We start from the raw sequence: 19,134 nt of genomic DNA, 5'->3' as shown, positions 1-19,134 counted from the left end.
ATATTTACCACTGTCTAGCATGGACACGTCATAGGTGATAATAGGCTCTATCAGTCAGGTCTAATCCACATTTCAATGTCTTTAAAATACTATGGATCTCCTCTGAATACCAGCCCGTCATTATAACTTATAATGTTACCCAAGCTTGGATAAATCATAGCAAATGGCCGCTAAGAGAAATTATTTGAATTCGGCTCGGTTAAGCCTCAAGCACAATGTGAGCGGCAGCACGGTACAACGGAAAAACGGCAAGCCCATCTTGATCTACACTTTACTTATCAATCCCATGTTGACCAAATCCTTCTCAACATTGACTTGACAAGTACAATGTAGCTCAAGATGGGCTTGCCGTTTTGCCGTTGTACCGCGTTGCCGCTCACATTGTGCTTGAGGCTTTATACTTGATGACTCTTGAGCCTGACAAAAAAAAAAACGATTGAGAAAATTTTTGGAAAAGTCCTTCATGGGTCACTTCAGATCCAGATCGGTGCATGTCAGCCAGAAACATCTGAGATTTCTCCCGCTCAGTTGGCCCAATCAGACAATGTGGAACGTACTTTGAGGGCTGCCAAAGCACATTTCTTCAATGATCTTCAGCGAATTCCACGCAAGATCCTTGGCATATTCATTGCATATTCCTTCGTGATATCTTCGGAAGATTCTTTGAAAATTCCTTAGTAAAATCTTGCCATAATATTTAGGCAATTGATTGCGCGATCCTCGGCTGATTAGTGATGTGATCTCTGAGGGATTCCTGGTCAAATCCTTGATGATTTTCTAGGAAAATTCGCGTAGGAGATATCCTTGGAACAATACTGCTGAGCTTAAAAGAATGGCAAAATTCAACAATTCGGTTTGTTAAGTGTCACTTGCAGGCCGTGTTACTCCCAGCCTAAATGAGCCCCCGGCTCCAAGCGTTCTGCAGCACCTTCTCCGCTGCCTCTTCATCGACCACTGGTAAGGTAACGGTCGTATTTTGGACCCCCTAAGGAAGTGATTTTAGTTTTTTGTCCCAATGAATTAACCCTCTAATAACCAAATTTTTATTTTCGATCTAAATATCATTTTTAGTTATCTAAAATTGTTCTAATCACGTTTTGGACAATGTTTTTTTTTTTATTTGCAAATCTATGAATTTTGGTTGTTGATTTTTATAATTTTTATTTTTGAACATCCCTATCCTTTTTCATTTTTACTTGAAGCCTCTTCTAGTTACTGATTTATGGCAATAATAAAAATTCAAGTTTTAAAGAAACTTTTAAAAATAATAAATTTTGAATATTTTTCTGAAAATATTTTTATTTTACGTGTAATTAACGGAAAAACAGGTTTGAAATTATTTTAATACCATCAAGCTTTTCTACTGTTGTAGGTTAATAGTAGAAAAATATAAAAGGTACGATTTTTTATATTATACGTTAAAAAAACCCCAGGCATTTGTAGGTTATATAAGAATACAATTTTTAAAACAATTTTCAAAAATACAAAAAAGTTTCAAAAGTAAAAAAAACTTTTCTCATATGCGTGTTATGAGTCAAGGTTCAGGCCAAAAATAAAATCTTTTTGATTTTCAAGCTACGAAAAAATACACAACATTCCAAAGTGTACCCCGTCTAAAGGCGGGGTTGGGTATTAGAGGGTTAATTCACACAGCGTAACCAAGTCAAAGAACATGCCAAAATGTAAAGAAAAACTTTCCCTACGAGACAAACATGCCCCTACGATAAAGTGACCAGATATGTTTTGCTTCAATCCAGGACAAAAATAATAATTTTTAAAATGTATCATAACATTACACGATACGTAATATTTGTCTTCCTTTTGAGGTCATAACAAAAGAAAATAATCTGATATTTTGAAACGAAAATCATTAGATTTTTTTTTTCATATATGTGAACCACTTCGTCTATCCTTCAAGTGTCGTAAAACAGGGTGCAAAATGATCATTTATTACATTTTTTTAATATTATTATGAATTTAGATATTGTCGAACAAAAGCAAAAGCTAGCAACCAACTGCTGTTTTCTATAAAAAATTCACAAATTTGAGGCTCTGTATCTCAGCTTTTGGTTATCCGATTTGGCTGAAATTTGAATGACGAACTGCAAACTACTTGATGTTTTGTCTGTAGTGAATTCAACACATTGCAGTTATTTTCCAAAGAGTTTCAGAAGGTTGACAAAAGTAAGTAAACAAGAGACTTTAAAATTTATTTAAAAACGGTAAGTTTTGCTTGGTTGGTTTATTGGGCAAAGTTGTTTACTTTCAGAAGTTACACAATTTATCAGAACACACCAATCACCCACAACTGTACACAATTTTGAAGTCTCTCGGTAGTTCGTTATTGAAATTTCAGCTTAATCGGATTACCAAAAGCTGAGATACAAAGCCTCAAATATGAGCACTTTGCATGGGAAAAATAGCATTTGGTAACCAACTTTTTTCACTGACTATATGTAAGTTTACAAAATTGATTTTTATAAAATATTTAACAAATTATAGAAAAAAAAAACTTAAAAAAATCAAAATTTGAAATGACAGCCAGGGCCGAAACTGTTTCCATGTTGTTAGAGCAAAGATTTAACATCTGCCCTATACACTAAATGTTGGTCTCCTGAAACTGGAAAACGTTAAACTACTTCTTACTTAATTGCAAGAATAAACTTTGAAATCCCGCTTCATTTGCCTGGATTTTTAAATGGACACAATCATTGTATATTGTATGTTTTTTGTGAACCATAACAATAAATGAAATCAACAATTTGAATAATTATCTTCGAAATATGAAGCCGACGAAATAGAAGCCGACTGATCGAATCCGGGACGTTTTCCGGGACGCTCGATAATGCGGGACACGTGTCTTGAATCCGGGACTGTCCCGCACAATCCGGGACGTCTGGTCACTTTACCCTACGATCATGTAGGATCCAAAAAATGTCGAAAATAATTTAATTGTGAAACACTGTTTTTCATTATTTTGGACACACCAATACATTTTGGACCCTCAAAGTATATATTTTGGACCCCCGGCATTTTTTTATCGTTTGGCGACAAAGTCCACGACACTGGTTGTATAATATGCTTGCCCATAGTCTAATCAATCGATTGACAATGGAAAACCGAAAAAAATTCTACGCTTTTAGTGCAGAAATTTGAAAAACGTTTTTGTCTACATATGAAAAATTTCTGACGGCTTCAACTTCTGTATGTAACGTGTTGTAACGGTTGCATGGATGAACCGATTAAATTAAATTAATTTCAGATAAAATAAACACATTTTCTATGTACAAACGGTTGATGCAAGTGCGGAATAGTCCTATCTTTCCAAATGGCATGCGAATTGAGTTGGTCTTTTGATTTAAACTGGGAAATTTGCAGGAAAATGGCCCAGGAGGTCCAAAATATATAGGGGTCCAAAATATATTGGTTACCCTATCTCTCCTTCAAATCAGGCCAGTGGACGACGACTCTTTCTTCACTTCTCTCCTACTTTAGCTGAAGTCTCTCGTGTGGTGACGGACACGAGGCTTCTCAAAATTCCGTGGATTCACTGGAAAAGGCCTGACGCACTCGATGATCGAACTGAGTACAGAGCTTCCCCTACTAAATTGGTGCATGGGATCAACGCAAGTAGGTTCCAGTAGTCACAAACCAAACTGCTATGGTGATTTCAAATTAAAACCGCGAGGTCCTTTGGGCATGACGAGGATGCAAAATGAAGGAAATTGGATGCGATACGATCGGGCTAGGTTTGGGGTTATTTGGGGACGGAAATTTACCTGGATGCCAATTTCACTCTCACTTCCTTTCTTCTTCCACTTTTTAACTACTCAAAATCTCTAAAACTCCTCGTTTTGGTGATCACTGACCCAGAATATTTGGCCGTTGATCCATGACGTAATCCGCCTTATCATGGCCACTCATTTCGCCACCCCCATGGCAGCCCATTCGGATTGCGGTTTAGCGCAGCCCTGGAGCCCTGGCAGGTACGATGAAACTTTACGAAAAGATCCTGAACCGACCGGGACTCGAACCCAGACCTTCAGCATAGCAAATCTCATCACACTGACACTGGTTATAAAGTATCAATTCTACAAAACTTCCAACAGCCAACAACATTGACGGATTACTTGCAAGATATAGAGTGCACGTTACCAGAAAGTTGGGACCTGAAGCATTTTGGAATTCCGATTTGAAATAGATTTTGAAAGGATTCTTAAAGAATTCTGGAGGTATTCCCGAAAGATTCTCAGCGGATTCCGGAAAGATTCTCTGCCTGGAAAAAAAATCGGAAGGATACCCGAAGGTTTCTCAAAGAAGAGCTGGAAAGATTTCCGATGGATTTAGGAGGATTCTCGAGGGATTGTGAAAGGATTCCGGAGAAAATTTGAAAAGATTCCAGAAGTATTCCCACACCATGGGCGTAGACAGAGGGACAGATGATATTTTTTTTGCAACACGGTATATAGAATTGCATCAATCAAAACTTTTTGGATATTTCTATAAGTTCGAGTGGAAATCAGACTTCTACCAAAAATCTTTCCAGAAATCGATCAGACAATTGAAAAAAAATGGAGCCACCAAAGATCTTACGAGAATTCATTCAAAGATTGTATCAACAGTCCATAATATCCCTTGAGAGCAATCTGCCAAAAATCTATTACGGAACTCAAAGAACTCATGCGAAATATTTTCCAAATTAGCATAAAATAAATTTATCCAGGAATTTTCCGAAGAATACATCAAAGAATATATTAATATTCCCTGGGATTTGTCTGGATGATTTTTTTCTGTTATTTTTTTTGCGGTTTTTCTTTAGATTGATCTTAATTATACATTACGCCAGGTATTGCAAACAAATATCATAGGCAATGCATGCACAAATTTCTCCAGGCAATTCTTTGGGATTCCTCCAGATTTTTTTCAAGAAACTTTCTATTAAGGGGGAGACTCTATTTTTTGATGAATTCTCAAAAAGGTCCCTAAGAAAATATTAGACAAATTGAAAACTCTTGAATTCTTCCGAAAAACATATTATGAAAACCAAACCAGAGATTAAGTGATATAATTCGATTTCAAACAGGAATTATATTGCTGTGTGCGTTTGAAATACAAATATCAAAAGCGGGAACACCAAATGCGGTAAGATTTTTCACAAGCAATGCGATGTCAAGGATAGATTTTTCTTGCTAGGGCGGCGGTGATTTATATAATCGTTGCTAGGTGTCCTTTGATTGTTTTGTGTTTCCGCATTCGAAGGACGTTTAGCCGAGATTTGCATCTCAAATGCAAACAGCAATATATCTAAAACATATCGTCAATAACGGCGCCGGCCACGTCCTTGCAGTCAGGTGGGATTGGGGGAAGGAATGTTAGAGTGTAACCTTTGCTATTTGGAGACCGTGTTTGCCTCTGCATCTCCACAAAGGCTACTGGGAGGGATGTTTGTTAATGGGGAGGATCGTTGGGTCACAGGATTCACTTTCATAAGCGATTAGACCATGATAAATAATTATTTGTGAGCTATAAATATGCTTATATGTAAATATAAAATTTTCATTTGGTATGAACAATATCTATGTAGAGAAAAATTATGCCGACACTTGAGGTGACGAACCTTTCAAAGTTTGTTGAATAAAGTGAACCTTTCGCAAGTCTACACTCGTAGTGTCGAACTATTCAAAGTTTTTTTTAATTACAAAAATAAAAGTAAAAGGAAAAAGGTGTTTTGAGAAAAAAAAAATTGGACGTAAATAATTTATGAATCAGAGTTTATGTCGACACTCACAGTGCCGAACCTCTCATAGTTTGTTGAAAAATCATATCTACGTCTCACCGTTGTAACGATCAAAGGTGCAATCATACATATTTTATAGATTAGAAATAGTAGCATGAAACGAGCTCACCAATTGATCCCCCAGACAACCAAAATGTACGTATAACGAAATCATCTGGAGGCTTTGTATGTGCAAAATTTCACTTATAAGATGTCGCGAAAAGGCCTTCTACGTACAAAAGTGGAGGCGATATGCGTGCATATATTATGTGATGAATAATAACATATAATGCGAGTGTATAAATATTCTACCGAACTAACCTGTGATCTAATGCGATTAAGCTTATGATAACAAATGTTGATTTGACAGCTGCTACGGATTGATTCGACTTACTTTGTACGAGTATACAGGACGAAACAAAATGTACAAATAAACTCAGAAAAGAAGTGTTTTATGCGAGGAAACTCATCAATCTGACGAGTTTATGCACGGTGTTTTGCGGGTTTGATGTAATTAGTATGAATAAACGAGTTGTAACGTGAACTTTCATGCGATTTCTGGTTGTCTGGGCCGTCATCCTTGAGCAGCAACAATCCACTTTCAGCTTCACTCGTTTGCTCGGCTATATAAAAACACACAGAGAAAATGGGCGCGCGACCCGAGAAGGAAAACAACTGACGACTGCTCGGACTTTCTTGACGCTTTGCCCAGGAGCAAGCGTTAACGTCGAAAGATCAAAAAGAACTTATCGATCACGCCACTTTTTCACTTTCACTCGACCGACGCGCGACATGTTTGATCCTGCCCTCATCGCCGGCCCACGCAGGAGCAAGCGTCAAGGTCGAAGGATCAAACACAACTCTCTTGTGGTTTCCTTTCCTAGGAACTAAAAACTTATAATTCCTAGGAACTAATAACTATTATGTAATTTCCAAATATTCAAACAGGATTTTTTCCAAACATGCATCTATCTATCTATATAAATAAATTTTGGATTGGTGTTTGTATGTCACAAAATAACTTGAGAATGGATGAACGGATTGATGTAAGTTTTCACAATTGCACTCGACAAGGAATGCGACGTGATAGTGTGATGGAAAAGTTTGGTAAAGTCTCCGGAATAATCAGGAAAACGGGAGTAGACTAATGTGTCATTTTGTATGGGGGATTGTATAACAATAACCTACTTGATGTAAAAACGAAGTTTGCCGTGACCACTAGTTAGAAATAATTTCACAGTTATTTTTAGGATTCAATCTAATGTTTAAATCAGGTTTTACTATGTTTATCTATATATTCCTTTAGAAACATCAGAACCAACTGCGGAATACAAAGGAAATGTCTGCTTGGATTCCATAAGCTTCTGCAAGGCTTATGAGAAAACAAAAAACATGGATAAACCTTTGAAGGAGTAAGAAGAAGGAAATCCTTAAAAACACATGAATATATTTTCAATGTATTTATTCAGAAGATTTATATTTCAAACTATACGTAAAAAGATTTCAAGAAGAGCTCCTATGGAATTTAATGTCACTATTTCGGAGAAGTTTGTAGAAAATTTCATGGAGAAATTCTTATATGAATCATTGTAGGATTTCTTGTGATCTGAAAGAAATTTTGAAATTCTTGGTGTGGCTGTTGATGTTAATTTTAAAAGAATCCTAGAAGATATGTCAGGGAAGCTTTTCTCATAGATATATTCCGTGATGTACATCTCAGAGAAAGAAATTTCAATGAAATTCTTGTACGAATTTCATTAAGAGAAATTTCTCAGGAAAAAAAATAAATTGAAGGACCTTGATGGAATCAATGGTAAATTTATAGCAGAGGCTCAAACAAATGACCAATTCAGAGCCACAAACAAGCATACATGTTTAATTATTGTTTTATTATGGTAATGACAGCTGAATAAAAATTTTGCTCTATAAGGAACTGAGAAGATGCGCTTTAAACACAAACTTGAGTCAATGTTCAACGTTATGCATTAGAATGAACAAAAGTTGAATCACCACTTATTAAACGTCTCCAAAGATTCTCATTCGACTAGTCAAGATTGTTTTACTAATGAGCTGAACAAGACATGTTTCCCTCAATTAAAAAGCCAATATTCCACCAAACAAATGTATTTGTATAAAGGGATGTTCAGAAGACAAACTAACGCTTTACTTGCTTCACTCTTCAGCTATTTCCACATGTTTAACATAAAAATGATTAAGAGCTGAATAAGTATCTTATTAAATCCTTATTCAGCTTCAATATATTATAAAAACAGTTGATCCAATAGAGGCCAAAATAACGATTAACAATCACATTGTTCAGCAATAAATAAGCCTTGCAAAAGAGATCCCACTATAGCTAAATTTCATGAAATGGACAAAATATCCGAAATTCGTTTTGAGCTCCGAATGCATTTCAAAGCTCATAACTTATGCTTTCTCAAAACTTTTCCAATAGCTCTTCAGAAAATGAACATGGTCAGCCTCCATAAACGTAGGATTATTTCGAAAAACAAAAATAAACATTTAGGGTGCCGGTGCCATTAGTGGACTACCTAAGCTATAAAAAATCATAACAAAATAACGAAAAGCCTTAACAGAGATCTTTTGGTGTCAACAGAAAGATTTCAACCTCTACTATATGGGAAAAATATAAAAAGAGTGATAAAACTAATTTTTTAACATAAAATCGCTTGAGCCACTATTGGTACACGTGTTCCAGTAGTTGCGCTAGTGCTCCAGTAGTAGACGTTCGGGAATGATATAAGGAATTTTAAACAAAATGGTAAATTTTTACATAGGTTTAACATTTTTCCCTCGGAACAGCAATTAATATCTTTCGAATGGAGCATAAAGATCATCTCTAGGGCTTTTCTTCATTTTTATACATCCATTTTAAGAACTGCTTCCATCCGTTGATCCACTACTGGAACACGACGGCTACTACTGGTGCAAGGGAGCAATTTTTTTGCATAAACTTAATCATTTATATGACTTTTTGATAGAATAAAAAGCTGAAATTTGGCAAATCGACTAAACTAGAGACGATCTATCCATCAAAAATAGCACACGTCGTTTTTATCGAAAAATGTTCGTTTTATTCCATAGTCCAATCTACTGGTACATTACAACCATTGGTACCGGCACCCTAAGCTAAGTATTCCGAGTAGGAGCGAAGTACTGACTAAAAAAGCGTGACATTGATTTGATTGACATAAGAAATGAAAGATCTGAAGACAATATAAAAATGTTGTTCCTGAAACTTCTGAACCTATGAAAAATTTGATGTTCGCAGATCTAATGAATAGTTCGTAGCTCTTGGTCAATCTTACAGAATCTAAATGTCAATTTTGTTTCAGTAGTTAATTTTAGATATCATTTTCAGATTTTTTAAATCTTATATTTATCAAGTTAATATCACCTTTAGCTATCCATATTATAACTTGCAATTGCTAAACTTTTTTCGCCTGCTCGGGATGTTGTTCCGTACAAGCAAAGTGGAAATTTCTTTGACAGATGTGATTAAATAAACTTCTATAAATATCTATAGCGAGCTTCATTTGAAATGACATTTCTTTACAACTGAATACTGCGATCTAAGAAAAATGATTTTCTTGGCCATTTCTGAAAAAAAATCCCGCGCATCAAGATATTCAAACATTTTTTTATTTATTATTAGAAATATAATGTTTTATTTATTATTAGAAATATTATTCATAACATTAATTAATTGCAATTTAAGTTAATGTATAATTTAAATTGAAGTTTTGAACAAACTAAAACTTATCATAGAATTGGGTTAATCACTTCAGGCTGATTTTAGTTTGTGTAAATAAACATTATTTTTGACCATCATTGACATAAATTTTCTCACTATGCGCTAAAAATAGCCGACTGAACTCAGCTTGGATCAGCACTAGACAGCGGCTGAATAATATGCTAGTTCAGTTGTTGATTAGCGAACCATGTGTTGATTAGACGTGGTCGAATAATAGCTCAAACATGATCAATATTCAGCAATGAGAGGTTTATATTTTGCACTGGATGGTTCGCATAGGTTCGCATACTATTTTTTGGACCAGTCGTATAAAAGCTGATCTAAATGCTTGTAAAATGTTTTTAAAGCTGAAAAATAAAGTTGGAATTGAACGACATGCTTTAAAGTTTCTTCAAATTTGTGTAAACAACGCCTGAACAAAGGTTGGCCATGAAAATTATTAAAATGTTATTAAACATGGAGCTGAATAAAACTGCTATAATGGTGTTTGTTAAATGAGTGAATGTTAGTTGGGTAATGTTATAAGAACTATTTTGATGATACCACAAAGAAAAAAATAGATGGAATTTGGAAGAATTCCTAAGAAATATTGAATCAATTCCAGAAAATACAAACACAATATTATTGAATCAATCCTTAAAGAAATTTCGAGTCTAATTCCTGAAAAAAATCAAGGAAAAGCAAATCATCCAGAGGGTAAACTATCACCAAATACTGAAAATTCTCTAAGAGAATTACTACATATTCTCTTGTGGGATTTTCTGTATAGTTGTTTGGAGGAATACTTGCTAGATATCCGCAAAAATTCGGGATTTTTTAGCGGAAGAAATACTGGTGGATCAATCTCAGGCAATTCTTGAAGAAGCTTTATTTCGTTTCAATATCTGGCAAGACTGAAATTCCTCCGGTCAATAGTAACTCTATAAAGCTAATTTTCCAAAACAACAAATTGAACCACGACGTGCTTTGGACTCCACTTTGATCACTGTGAAAGCAAAAAGAAGGTAAAATATCTTTCACAGTTTAACGTTTCGCACAAAAAGGGTGTAGAGATTGTTTAAATTCGTGAATAAACATTTATAGTCGCTTGCCCCCATCTGATGGAAAACCTGGCAACGCCCATGTCCCGAAGAATCCCAGAAAGATTCCTGAAGGATTTTAGGATGGATTCTCAAAAGTTTCTTAATAGCGCGTGGAAAGATTCCCGTAGGATATCGGAAGTATTGTCAAGATATTTAGAAATGATAACGGAAGTATGTTGAAAGGAATGCGGAAGGATTCTCGAAAGATTCCCAGAAGAATCCAAGAAAGATTCCGAAAGAATCCTAAGGATTCCAATACTTCGGAATGCTCGAAGGACCACTGGGGAACTCTTCCATGTTCCTATGGTAATCTTTCCAGGGTCCTTTTAAAATATTTTGGGAATGCTTCTAAGACTTCAAAAACCGTGCGGCAGCCTTGGAAGCTGCTTTCGAAATACCTCGGAAGCATTTCGGATTACTAAGAGTATTCCGAAGTATTTCGGAAGCATTTTCCAAAGTTGCCGCAAGTTTTCTGAAGAGTCGTAGAAGGATTCCCGAAGCATTCTAAAAGGATCCTAGAAAGATTGCCGAAGTATTCAAAAAGGACCCTGGAAGGATTCGCATAGGATGCGTTCTCAATAGGTCCTTGGTGTATTCTCGAAATACCCTGGAAGGATTCTAAAAAGATCTTGAAAGTATTCACAAAGGATCCTGAACGGATTCTCAAAGGATCCTGACAGGATTCCCAAAAGATCCTGAAAGGGTTCCCAAAGGATTCTGAAAGGATTCCCAAAGTATCCTTGAAGGATTCTCAAAGGTTCTTGGAATGATTCTTAAAGGATCCTGAAAGGATTCCCAAAGGATCCTGAGAAAATTTCAAAGGGTCCTGAGAAGATTCCCAAAAGATCTTGAAAGGATTCCTACACGATCATGAAAGGTTTCCCCAACGATCCTGAAGGGATTCCGACGATCTTTAAGAATTCTCAAACAATCCTGAAATAATTCCCAAACCATCCTGAAAGGATTCTCAAACGATCCTGACAGGATTCCTACATTATCCTGAAAGGACCCCCACGCGATCCTGTAAGGATTCTTTAATGATCCTGAAAGGAATCCCAAAAAATCCTGAAAAGACTCTCAAATGACCCTGGAAGGATTCACGAAGGATCCTGAAAGAATTGACGAAAAATCCTGAAAGGATTCCCGAAGGGTCCTGATAGGATTCCCAAAGCACCCTGAAAGGATTTCCAAATGTGCTTATTCTGCGCGGCGTGTGAGGTGAGACGACTCGATCGAGGTGACAATTGTCTACTCACTCCCATTTGATGAACATTAATCGTTTCACATCACTCGAGGTGACAGCGACTCGCCTTGACTCACACGCCGCGCAAAGGATCCTGAGAGGGTTCCCAAAGGATCCTGAAAGTAGTCCTACACGATCCTGAAAAAATTCTCTAACGATCCTGAAGGGATTCTCAAACCATCTTTAAGGATTTTCAAACGATCCTGAAATGATTCTCAAACCATCCTGAAAGGATTCTCAAACAATCCTGACAGGATTCCTACATGATCCTGAAATGATTCTTTAACGATCCAGAAGGGACTGCTATACGATCCTGAAAGGATTCTTCAACGATCCTGAAAGGACTCCCAAAGGACCTTGAAAGGGCTCCCGAAGGGTCCTCAAAGGATTTCCCAAAGGATCCTGAAAGGATTCCCGAAGGATCCTGAAAAAATCCCCCCCCCCCTGAAATAATTCCCAAATAATCTGGAAAGGATTTCCGAAGGATTTTAAAAGGATTCTCGAAGAGTGTTGTTGAAAAGATTCCCAAAAGATCTTGGAAGAAACAGTTCACATTGTGATTAGAACTCCGGCAAAACGGAATCGACTAAATGAGTGGCAGTTTTAGTACAGTCATCCCACGCAGTTGAATCACCCACAATTTATGAATCAGCTGATTTCAAAAGACAAAATTATTATCAAACTTATCATAAAACATTACAGAATCATTTTTACTGATAAGCAACACATAGTGTCAGCCATTTCAAGCCTTTTTATCACAGTAAAATAGCTCTTGAACGCGGTATGAATAACAATATTACTGAATTCTTCTTGTAGCTATTTGGGCTGTATTTTTGGCCAACTTTATAAGCCGTGTGCCTATTGCCGCCTAACTAGAAACGACGTTTTAAATTTGGTTTCAAAGTTTCTTTGTGACATTTTGAGCCCCAGGCAACATTTACAGATTCAATAAACATAGCTATGAGAGATAAATGCGTATTGATTCGGATTTAGCTGAGATTTTTGAGTAAAATACTTGATCAATAAATTGTGGGAAATATACACACCAGTCACAATTTATGAATCAGCGTTGAAACTACGAGTACTGTTTATTTGCAAAAATGATTCTTAGTTTCAAATAATTTCCAAAGTTAAATTTTGTTACGGGAAAGCAAAAGTAGTTTGGGACCATTCACAAATTACGAAAATTTATTTTTTTATGGAAAAGGAATCTGAACATTATTTAGGGGGATTATATTCTTATATGGCCATAAAAATTGTGGACGTTGTTTATGTTATTGTAAGATTATTATGTTGAATAATTTAGGGATAAATTAAAAATCCTAAATTTGTGAGGAATAAAAAGAAGCAGTATAGATGTAAACATTGTTAAGATGTTTTTAGTTACACCCGATAGGTTCTTCCTTGTTTGCTATTGCTTCTGCGGAAGGACCAAAAAAATGAAAAAATCTACACGTTAAGTTCGTGTGTTTAGCTTATCAATGTTTTCTTAATGAAAGGTAGAATCCTCTTATTTCGGACAATTTTCAAGTGAAAGAAAAATCGAATTCACAAATTTTCATCTAACACTTCCAGTTTCAAAATTTGCTTCTTATCATTGGAAGCATGATGATGACTGTCGTTCGGCACGAGGTCAGTTCGCAATGGGTTGGTCACAAACAATTTCGAAGTTTTGAACATGGAAGTCGATAGCAAAGCTCAACGATTTCATCATAACAAAACTCATTGCGCAAATCGTTTAATTGACCAACTTGAACATGATGATCATGAGACAAGCTAACCATAAGCAAAACACACTGAGTCCGTGTTGGGTGATGATCTATGCGTCCATAGGTTGACGCATACGAATTTGAAGGGAAAACTTCGGGAACTTATGCGGAAAAAATATGGAATCCCTATTATCAATCCATGAAGCAAACCAAAGGAATTTAATGTGTAACATACACGAATTATGCAAGGAAATCACAGCAAATCGATATGGACGTTCATAATTTTAAGCACACAGATCGAAAGTGCGGGTTTTTATCAGTGCTTTGAAGGCAGTCGAAGAGTCAAGCATCTACGAGTTCTGCCATCTAGATCTAATGATTGTCTGATTACACTACAAGCCATCATCCTCCAATTAAACATGCTCCAGAAGCATATAAATCCACAAATTCAAAGTTCACTAGGCCCGCTCAGTAGCAAAATTAAAAATCAAGCACTGTCGTGCAGATTCTTGAAATACTTGGTTCCGGTTCATCCCCGGATAAAATTAACGTTGTCCGAGGCAGTTATTATTATTATTATTTATTAACGACACTTTACCCTCGTCAGGGCATTCGTGTCGGGTCTGAGGCAGTGTTCTAATAAACATATGAGCTATATAGCATTAATTTGCAAAATAATTTAAAGTAAACAACTGATTCATAAATCGTGTTTACATTGATTCATATTTGTGGACAACTTTTTTGCCGATTCATAAATTGTGGATTTAGACAAAGTTCAAATAAGTGAAAACTTCAAATGTTTTCAATTAACTTTAATGATAACATTGTGCATGAACTGCAGGTATATACCCCACTTTACCATTAGGCATTGATTTCATCAAAAAATATTCTTTATTTGGCTCTCTATAATTTTTCAAATTTAAGCGGAGCCTTAAATGATTCATAACTGTGGGACCAGTGTATACAGCGCTCATGCCGTCGTTCCGCTTTACCTTCCACATTGTGATTCCAGCTTAACCATAACTTTGGTGTTATCTAAAAGACCAAAGTTGTTAATTTATGCTTATTTCTTATTGAATAGAGCCTAGAGTCCGGCCGTAGTGAAACACGCAGTTATTCAGCAAGACCAAGCTGACGGTGGCGAGATAAAATCCCGCCTGGTCTTTCTTGTTCATTCCACTTCGTTTCACTAATACACTACACAAAACTCATCAACCATCGCTGAATATGTATCATCTCCATGTCACCAGCATTTCTTGTGCAAAATTGTCTAGCCTAGTCCACAGAACACAAGTAGAGCACTCAAGTAAAACTCCTCCAACTACCAGACACATCCTAAAAGTTGCCACACTTGCTTGCGTAATTGATTTTAACGGAATATTTGAGAAAGCAACACTTGTACTGCCGACTAGACTTGATTCGCTTCCATGCAGACTACTCGTTAACTCAAATAAGCCATGTCGCATTCATATCATTTTTAGAATATATTTCATGCTTACAAATCTTCTCATCGCATTGCACTCACCTCCTCGTTTACAGCTTATCGCATCTCTACAGCTCGCTATCTCTCTCTCTCACTTTGCCAAATATCCATTCATGTGTTGTTATTCGGAAATTTCCCTGAAGCGGTTCGCCCACAAGCGATCCATCCCCTAATCCCCCTGTCACGAATGTTAATTGAAGAATTCTTCGACCACTTTCAAGACTCCGGCCAGCGGCTACCCGGGAGTGATCGACGATCTGATCTTCAGCGGTGCCGGATCCGGATGCCGCGGAGATGACGAAGACGAGTGTACACCGCCCTTCGAGACGGGTAGCGGCGACGACATCATCACGCCGGTTTACGTTCCGCCGACGAAGCAAACAACAGCGGCAGCTGGCGGTGGTGGTGGAAGCGGAGCAGGCAAGGGCGGCCGAAGGAAGGACGAAGGTAAGCTGTGCGACGACGAAGACTGTATCCACGGATCTGGGTCTGGGGAGGTCACGGAAGTGTTCACCGCATCGACGGCCAAGAGTTCAGGTTAGTTGGTTTTATGACAAGATATGAAGATGGTTTTAACGAGTTTTATCAATGTTCTAGAAACGAGTGCGGAAGTGACGTACACGACGGTTGATTTCGACAAAAAGACCGATGGTTCAACGACGTTGACGACACAAGGCCGCTCAGAGACGTACGCACCTAGCGAAACGACACGTGAGATTGACACGACGAGCAGCGGTACTACAAGCTACGGCAGCAGTAGTTCAGGAACCAGTGGAAGCAGTTACGGAACGACCGTATCGATAGGTACGACAGGAACGACGAGCGGTACGTCAAGTGGAACCAGCAGTCGAACGACGTACACTACGGGGACGACGTCGGGTTCTAGTACGTACGGATCGACAACTCAACAGCAGACTCCGTCGGAAACGACAGTCAGTTATCGAGATCGCGATCGGGATCACATTCGAGAGACGACGCAACCGCAGGCACCCACGACAACGGATGACGACGAAATCATAGAGGTTAGAGGACCAGATGATGAAGATGGTTCAGAATCGCAGCCGCCCTACAAGGGACAGCGGAAACCGCCGCCTATAAAGGTGGTAGAGCCACCAAATCCCGAGCCAGAACCACCGTACAACGTCCATCCACCGGCATTCCCGCCAACAAGGGTTCCGAAGCACAAGGGCGGCCGAATCAATTCGGAAGCCGAAGAGCGAACAGCCATGATCATCGGCATCGTAGCCGGGGCTTTGATCGCCGTGATTCTGGTTATTCTATTAGTTTTGTGGATCAAATCAAACGGAGATCGTTCGTACAAGACAGAGCATGACAAGAGTGGTCTTTACGGCACGGGTCCAAGTGCAGCTTTATTAGGTGGTGCGCACACCAATGCGCATAATGCTCACTACAATACGCATCAGCAACAGCCACATCATCAGCAACCTCCACACTACAATGGAAATGGCGGTGGCGGAGGAGGAAGCAGTGGCGGTGGAATAGGACACCATAGCAATGGAGGCACTATGCCATTGAATGGGTCTCTGAGGCATCATCACAATGGCGGGAAATGGTATGGGTGGTGGAGGAGGCGGAGGAGGAATGGGAATGGGTAGTGGTGGCAGTGCTGCCAGTATGGGTTACAATGGAAGCGATCGAGGCAGTATGCAATCCGGAGGAATGGGTCCACCACCGAAACCGAAGAATAGGAATTCCAAGGATATCAAAAGAGTGGTACGTCTAAATCCACTCTTGTCCGCTTTTTCACTCACACATACAAAAAACGCACTCACACGCGCATCAGAGACGTTATATTTATATACCTTATTGCCACTATGACTGGAATGGATAAGACAGACGACTCACCCTCAAACGCGCGGTGTCACCCACGGCAGACTTATTTATACTTATCATTGATTAATTATTAGTCGATAATTAATTAATAATGCAGATTGTGATGATACAAACAAAAAAGAAAACTGTAAAGCTAAGACACACATACCTATCACTAATCGTTAAATTAACGGAAGAACAAACTAAAAAGCGTCAAGGAAGAAACTGTATTGGGCAAAACAAACTCATCCAAGTAGGCCATAAGCGACACATGTAAATAGACAAAGGAAGAACACACACAAGAAGAGACCTACACAAAAAAAACACCCGCATAGACACATGCAGCAATCAGTGCGATGAGAATGAACGTGCGCTTGTATAAGTGGAAGAAGTTTGCATTTCTTGTTATTCCAATTGACAAACTCTTGTTATGACGCGTCTTTTGTTTACGTTCGTTAATCGTGTTCCAATTCAGCTTTAATCGAAACGTTGTTCTATTGTTTCTTTAGAATTTACGATACCAAAACACGTTTTAGGTACTTTACCACGAGCATAGTTTACATAAATGTGAATCGAATTTAATCCCTGTCCAACTTGAAAGGCTCCATCGGTCTTTTGCCTTCACGTACTGAAAAAAGAGCACGGCATTTCTCAATGTTTCCTCTTCCGCCGTAGATGACGTTTATATCGGAGTTAAATATGAAGCGTGTTTAGAATCTTTTTGAGTTTCAAATAGTTTACGCAATCGAAGCAAACTGATAGTGGCGAACGTTGAGTGAAGAGCGTTACACAAACACATGGAAACACCTACACTGTCAAAAGAACACAAGTTACAACCGTAATTGAAAGATATATATTTGAGAGCGACTCACAAAGCGAGGTTTAAGCGAGCAAATTGTTTTTTTGCACAAAAAATTTAAGACTACTGTAAACTGTAAGTGAAATTTCAAAAAAAATATGAAGGTACTGATGAGGGAGAAAAATCTACCATAAATTTGAATCTACCTTTAAGAATTCCGATTACTCAAAGCAAATCTCTTCAAGAAAAAGAAACTGCAACTTACAGCAACAACAAAAAATAATGATAAATGTTCTCGTTTTTTCGTATACTCCACTATAGTAAAACAAATCAATCAACTCTGTTTTGCCTCCCAAATTCCGTGGTTTTGCTCCTCTTTTTTATAAATCCAAAAACGAAATCAAATCATTTTCAATGTCCCAGGATCATGACAAACCACTCGCGAGTAGGCACGTAAATAAAAATCCGAAACTATTTACACAATCACTACAACTTAAGTAAAGTCAAGATATCAAATTCTAACATTCGCGGTAACACGCGAGAGATAAACACACCCCGAGATACGGAGAGAAAGAGAAGGAAAAGCCCAAACTAAAATATAAAACCGCCGGATTATTTTTGACAATTTGACATTTATACTTATTCTACTAGTATTGGAAAAAGCGAAAACCAAATAACACACTCACACCACCAATCCTCTCGGGCGGCTCTCTTGCTCACTCTGCACGGATCGACGCCTGTCGGCAAGAGCGAGAGAGCCGCAAAGAGGGACCAAAGGAGGCCAATCTTCTGTCCAATCGAATCGAAACACAAACACACGGAAGAGACCCAACAACCACTACAGAGAGCGACGACCCTACCGAAAGAAGACGAAAAGAGAGACAGCTAAGCGAAAAACTAACCGTTTTCTATCTTTTTCTCTACTCCCGCACGCACACGAATCTTTACAATCGCAATGCACGAACCCTCAATCTGCACCCAGGAAATGTGGCTGGATCTTTTTAGTGGGGGAATAGAAGTTGGTGTTTTTTAGATAGCACTCAACCGTGATACCTTCAGTTTTAGAAGCTTATATAGTGCTATTATACAGCAGACATGTTCTATATTAGCCGTATAGTAGCACAATAATCCCAAAAAGTTGAATTAGCGAGCTACCCGGATAAAAACGTATCATTCAGTGAATGGAATAAACCATTAATGTACAATATAACGTATTGGATACAATACAGCGTATTGTAAGTGAATGTCGAAGCAATATTATTCTTGTTTGGATAAACAATTCAAAAACAATATAATATATTGTAACAGAACATTGTATTGTTTTTAATTGGTTTTATACCTTACAATTTTGGTCAAATTCCTATTTTCGAGTAAAACAACTGTTGCTTTTTTCTATGTAGCTTTGCTGAAAAAAATAAACAAAACAAGTTCAGA

General features: G+C 37.8%; 1 protein-coding gene across 1 annotated transcript in view; it reads left to right on the top strand.

Annotated features, from left to right (window-relative positions):
* LOC5567609 (neurexin-1) overlaps nt 1–18,578 on the top strand; it is a 571,360-nt gene extending 552,782 nt beyond the window's left edge. Inside the window, 3 exon segments of the mRNA XM_021857706.1 lie at nt 15,290–15,605; nt 15,666–16,632; nt 16,634–18,578. Of these exon segments, the coding sequence (XP_021713398.1) occupies nt 15,290–15,605; nt 15,666–16,632; nt 16,634–16,907 (1,557 nt within the window). The 3' untranslated portion in view covers nt 16,908–18,578.
* The last annotated feature ends 556 nt before the right edge of the window (nt 18,579–19,134 follow it).

Source organism: Aedes aegypti, chromosome 1 (genome assembly GCF_002204515.2).
Source record: "Aedes aegypti strain LVP_AGWG chromosome 1, AaegL5.0 Primary Assembly, whole genome shotgun sequence".
Taxonomy (NCBI): Eukaryota; Metazoa; Arthropoda; class Insecta; order Diptera; family Culicidae; genus Aedes; species Aedes aegypti.
The sequence above is the reverse complement of the archived record's forward strand: the minus strand, read 5'-3'. Positions and strand labels throughout refer to the sequence as shown.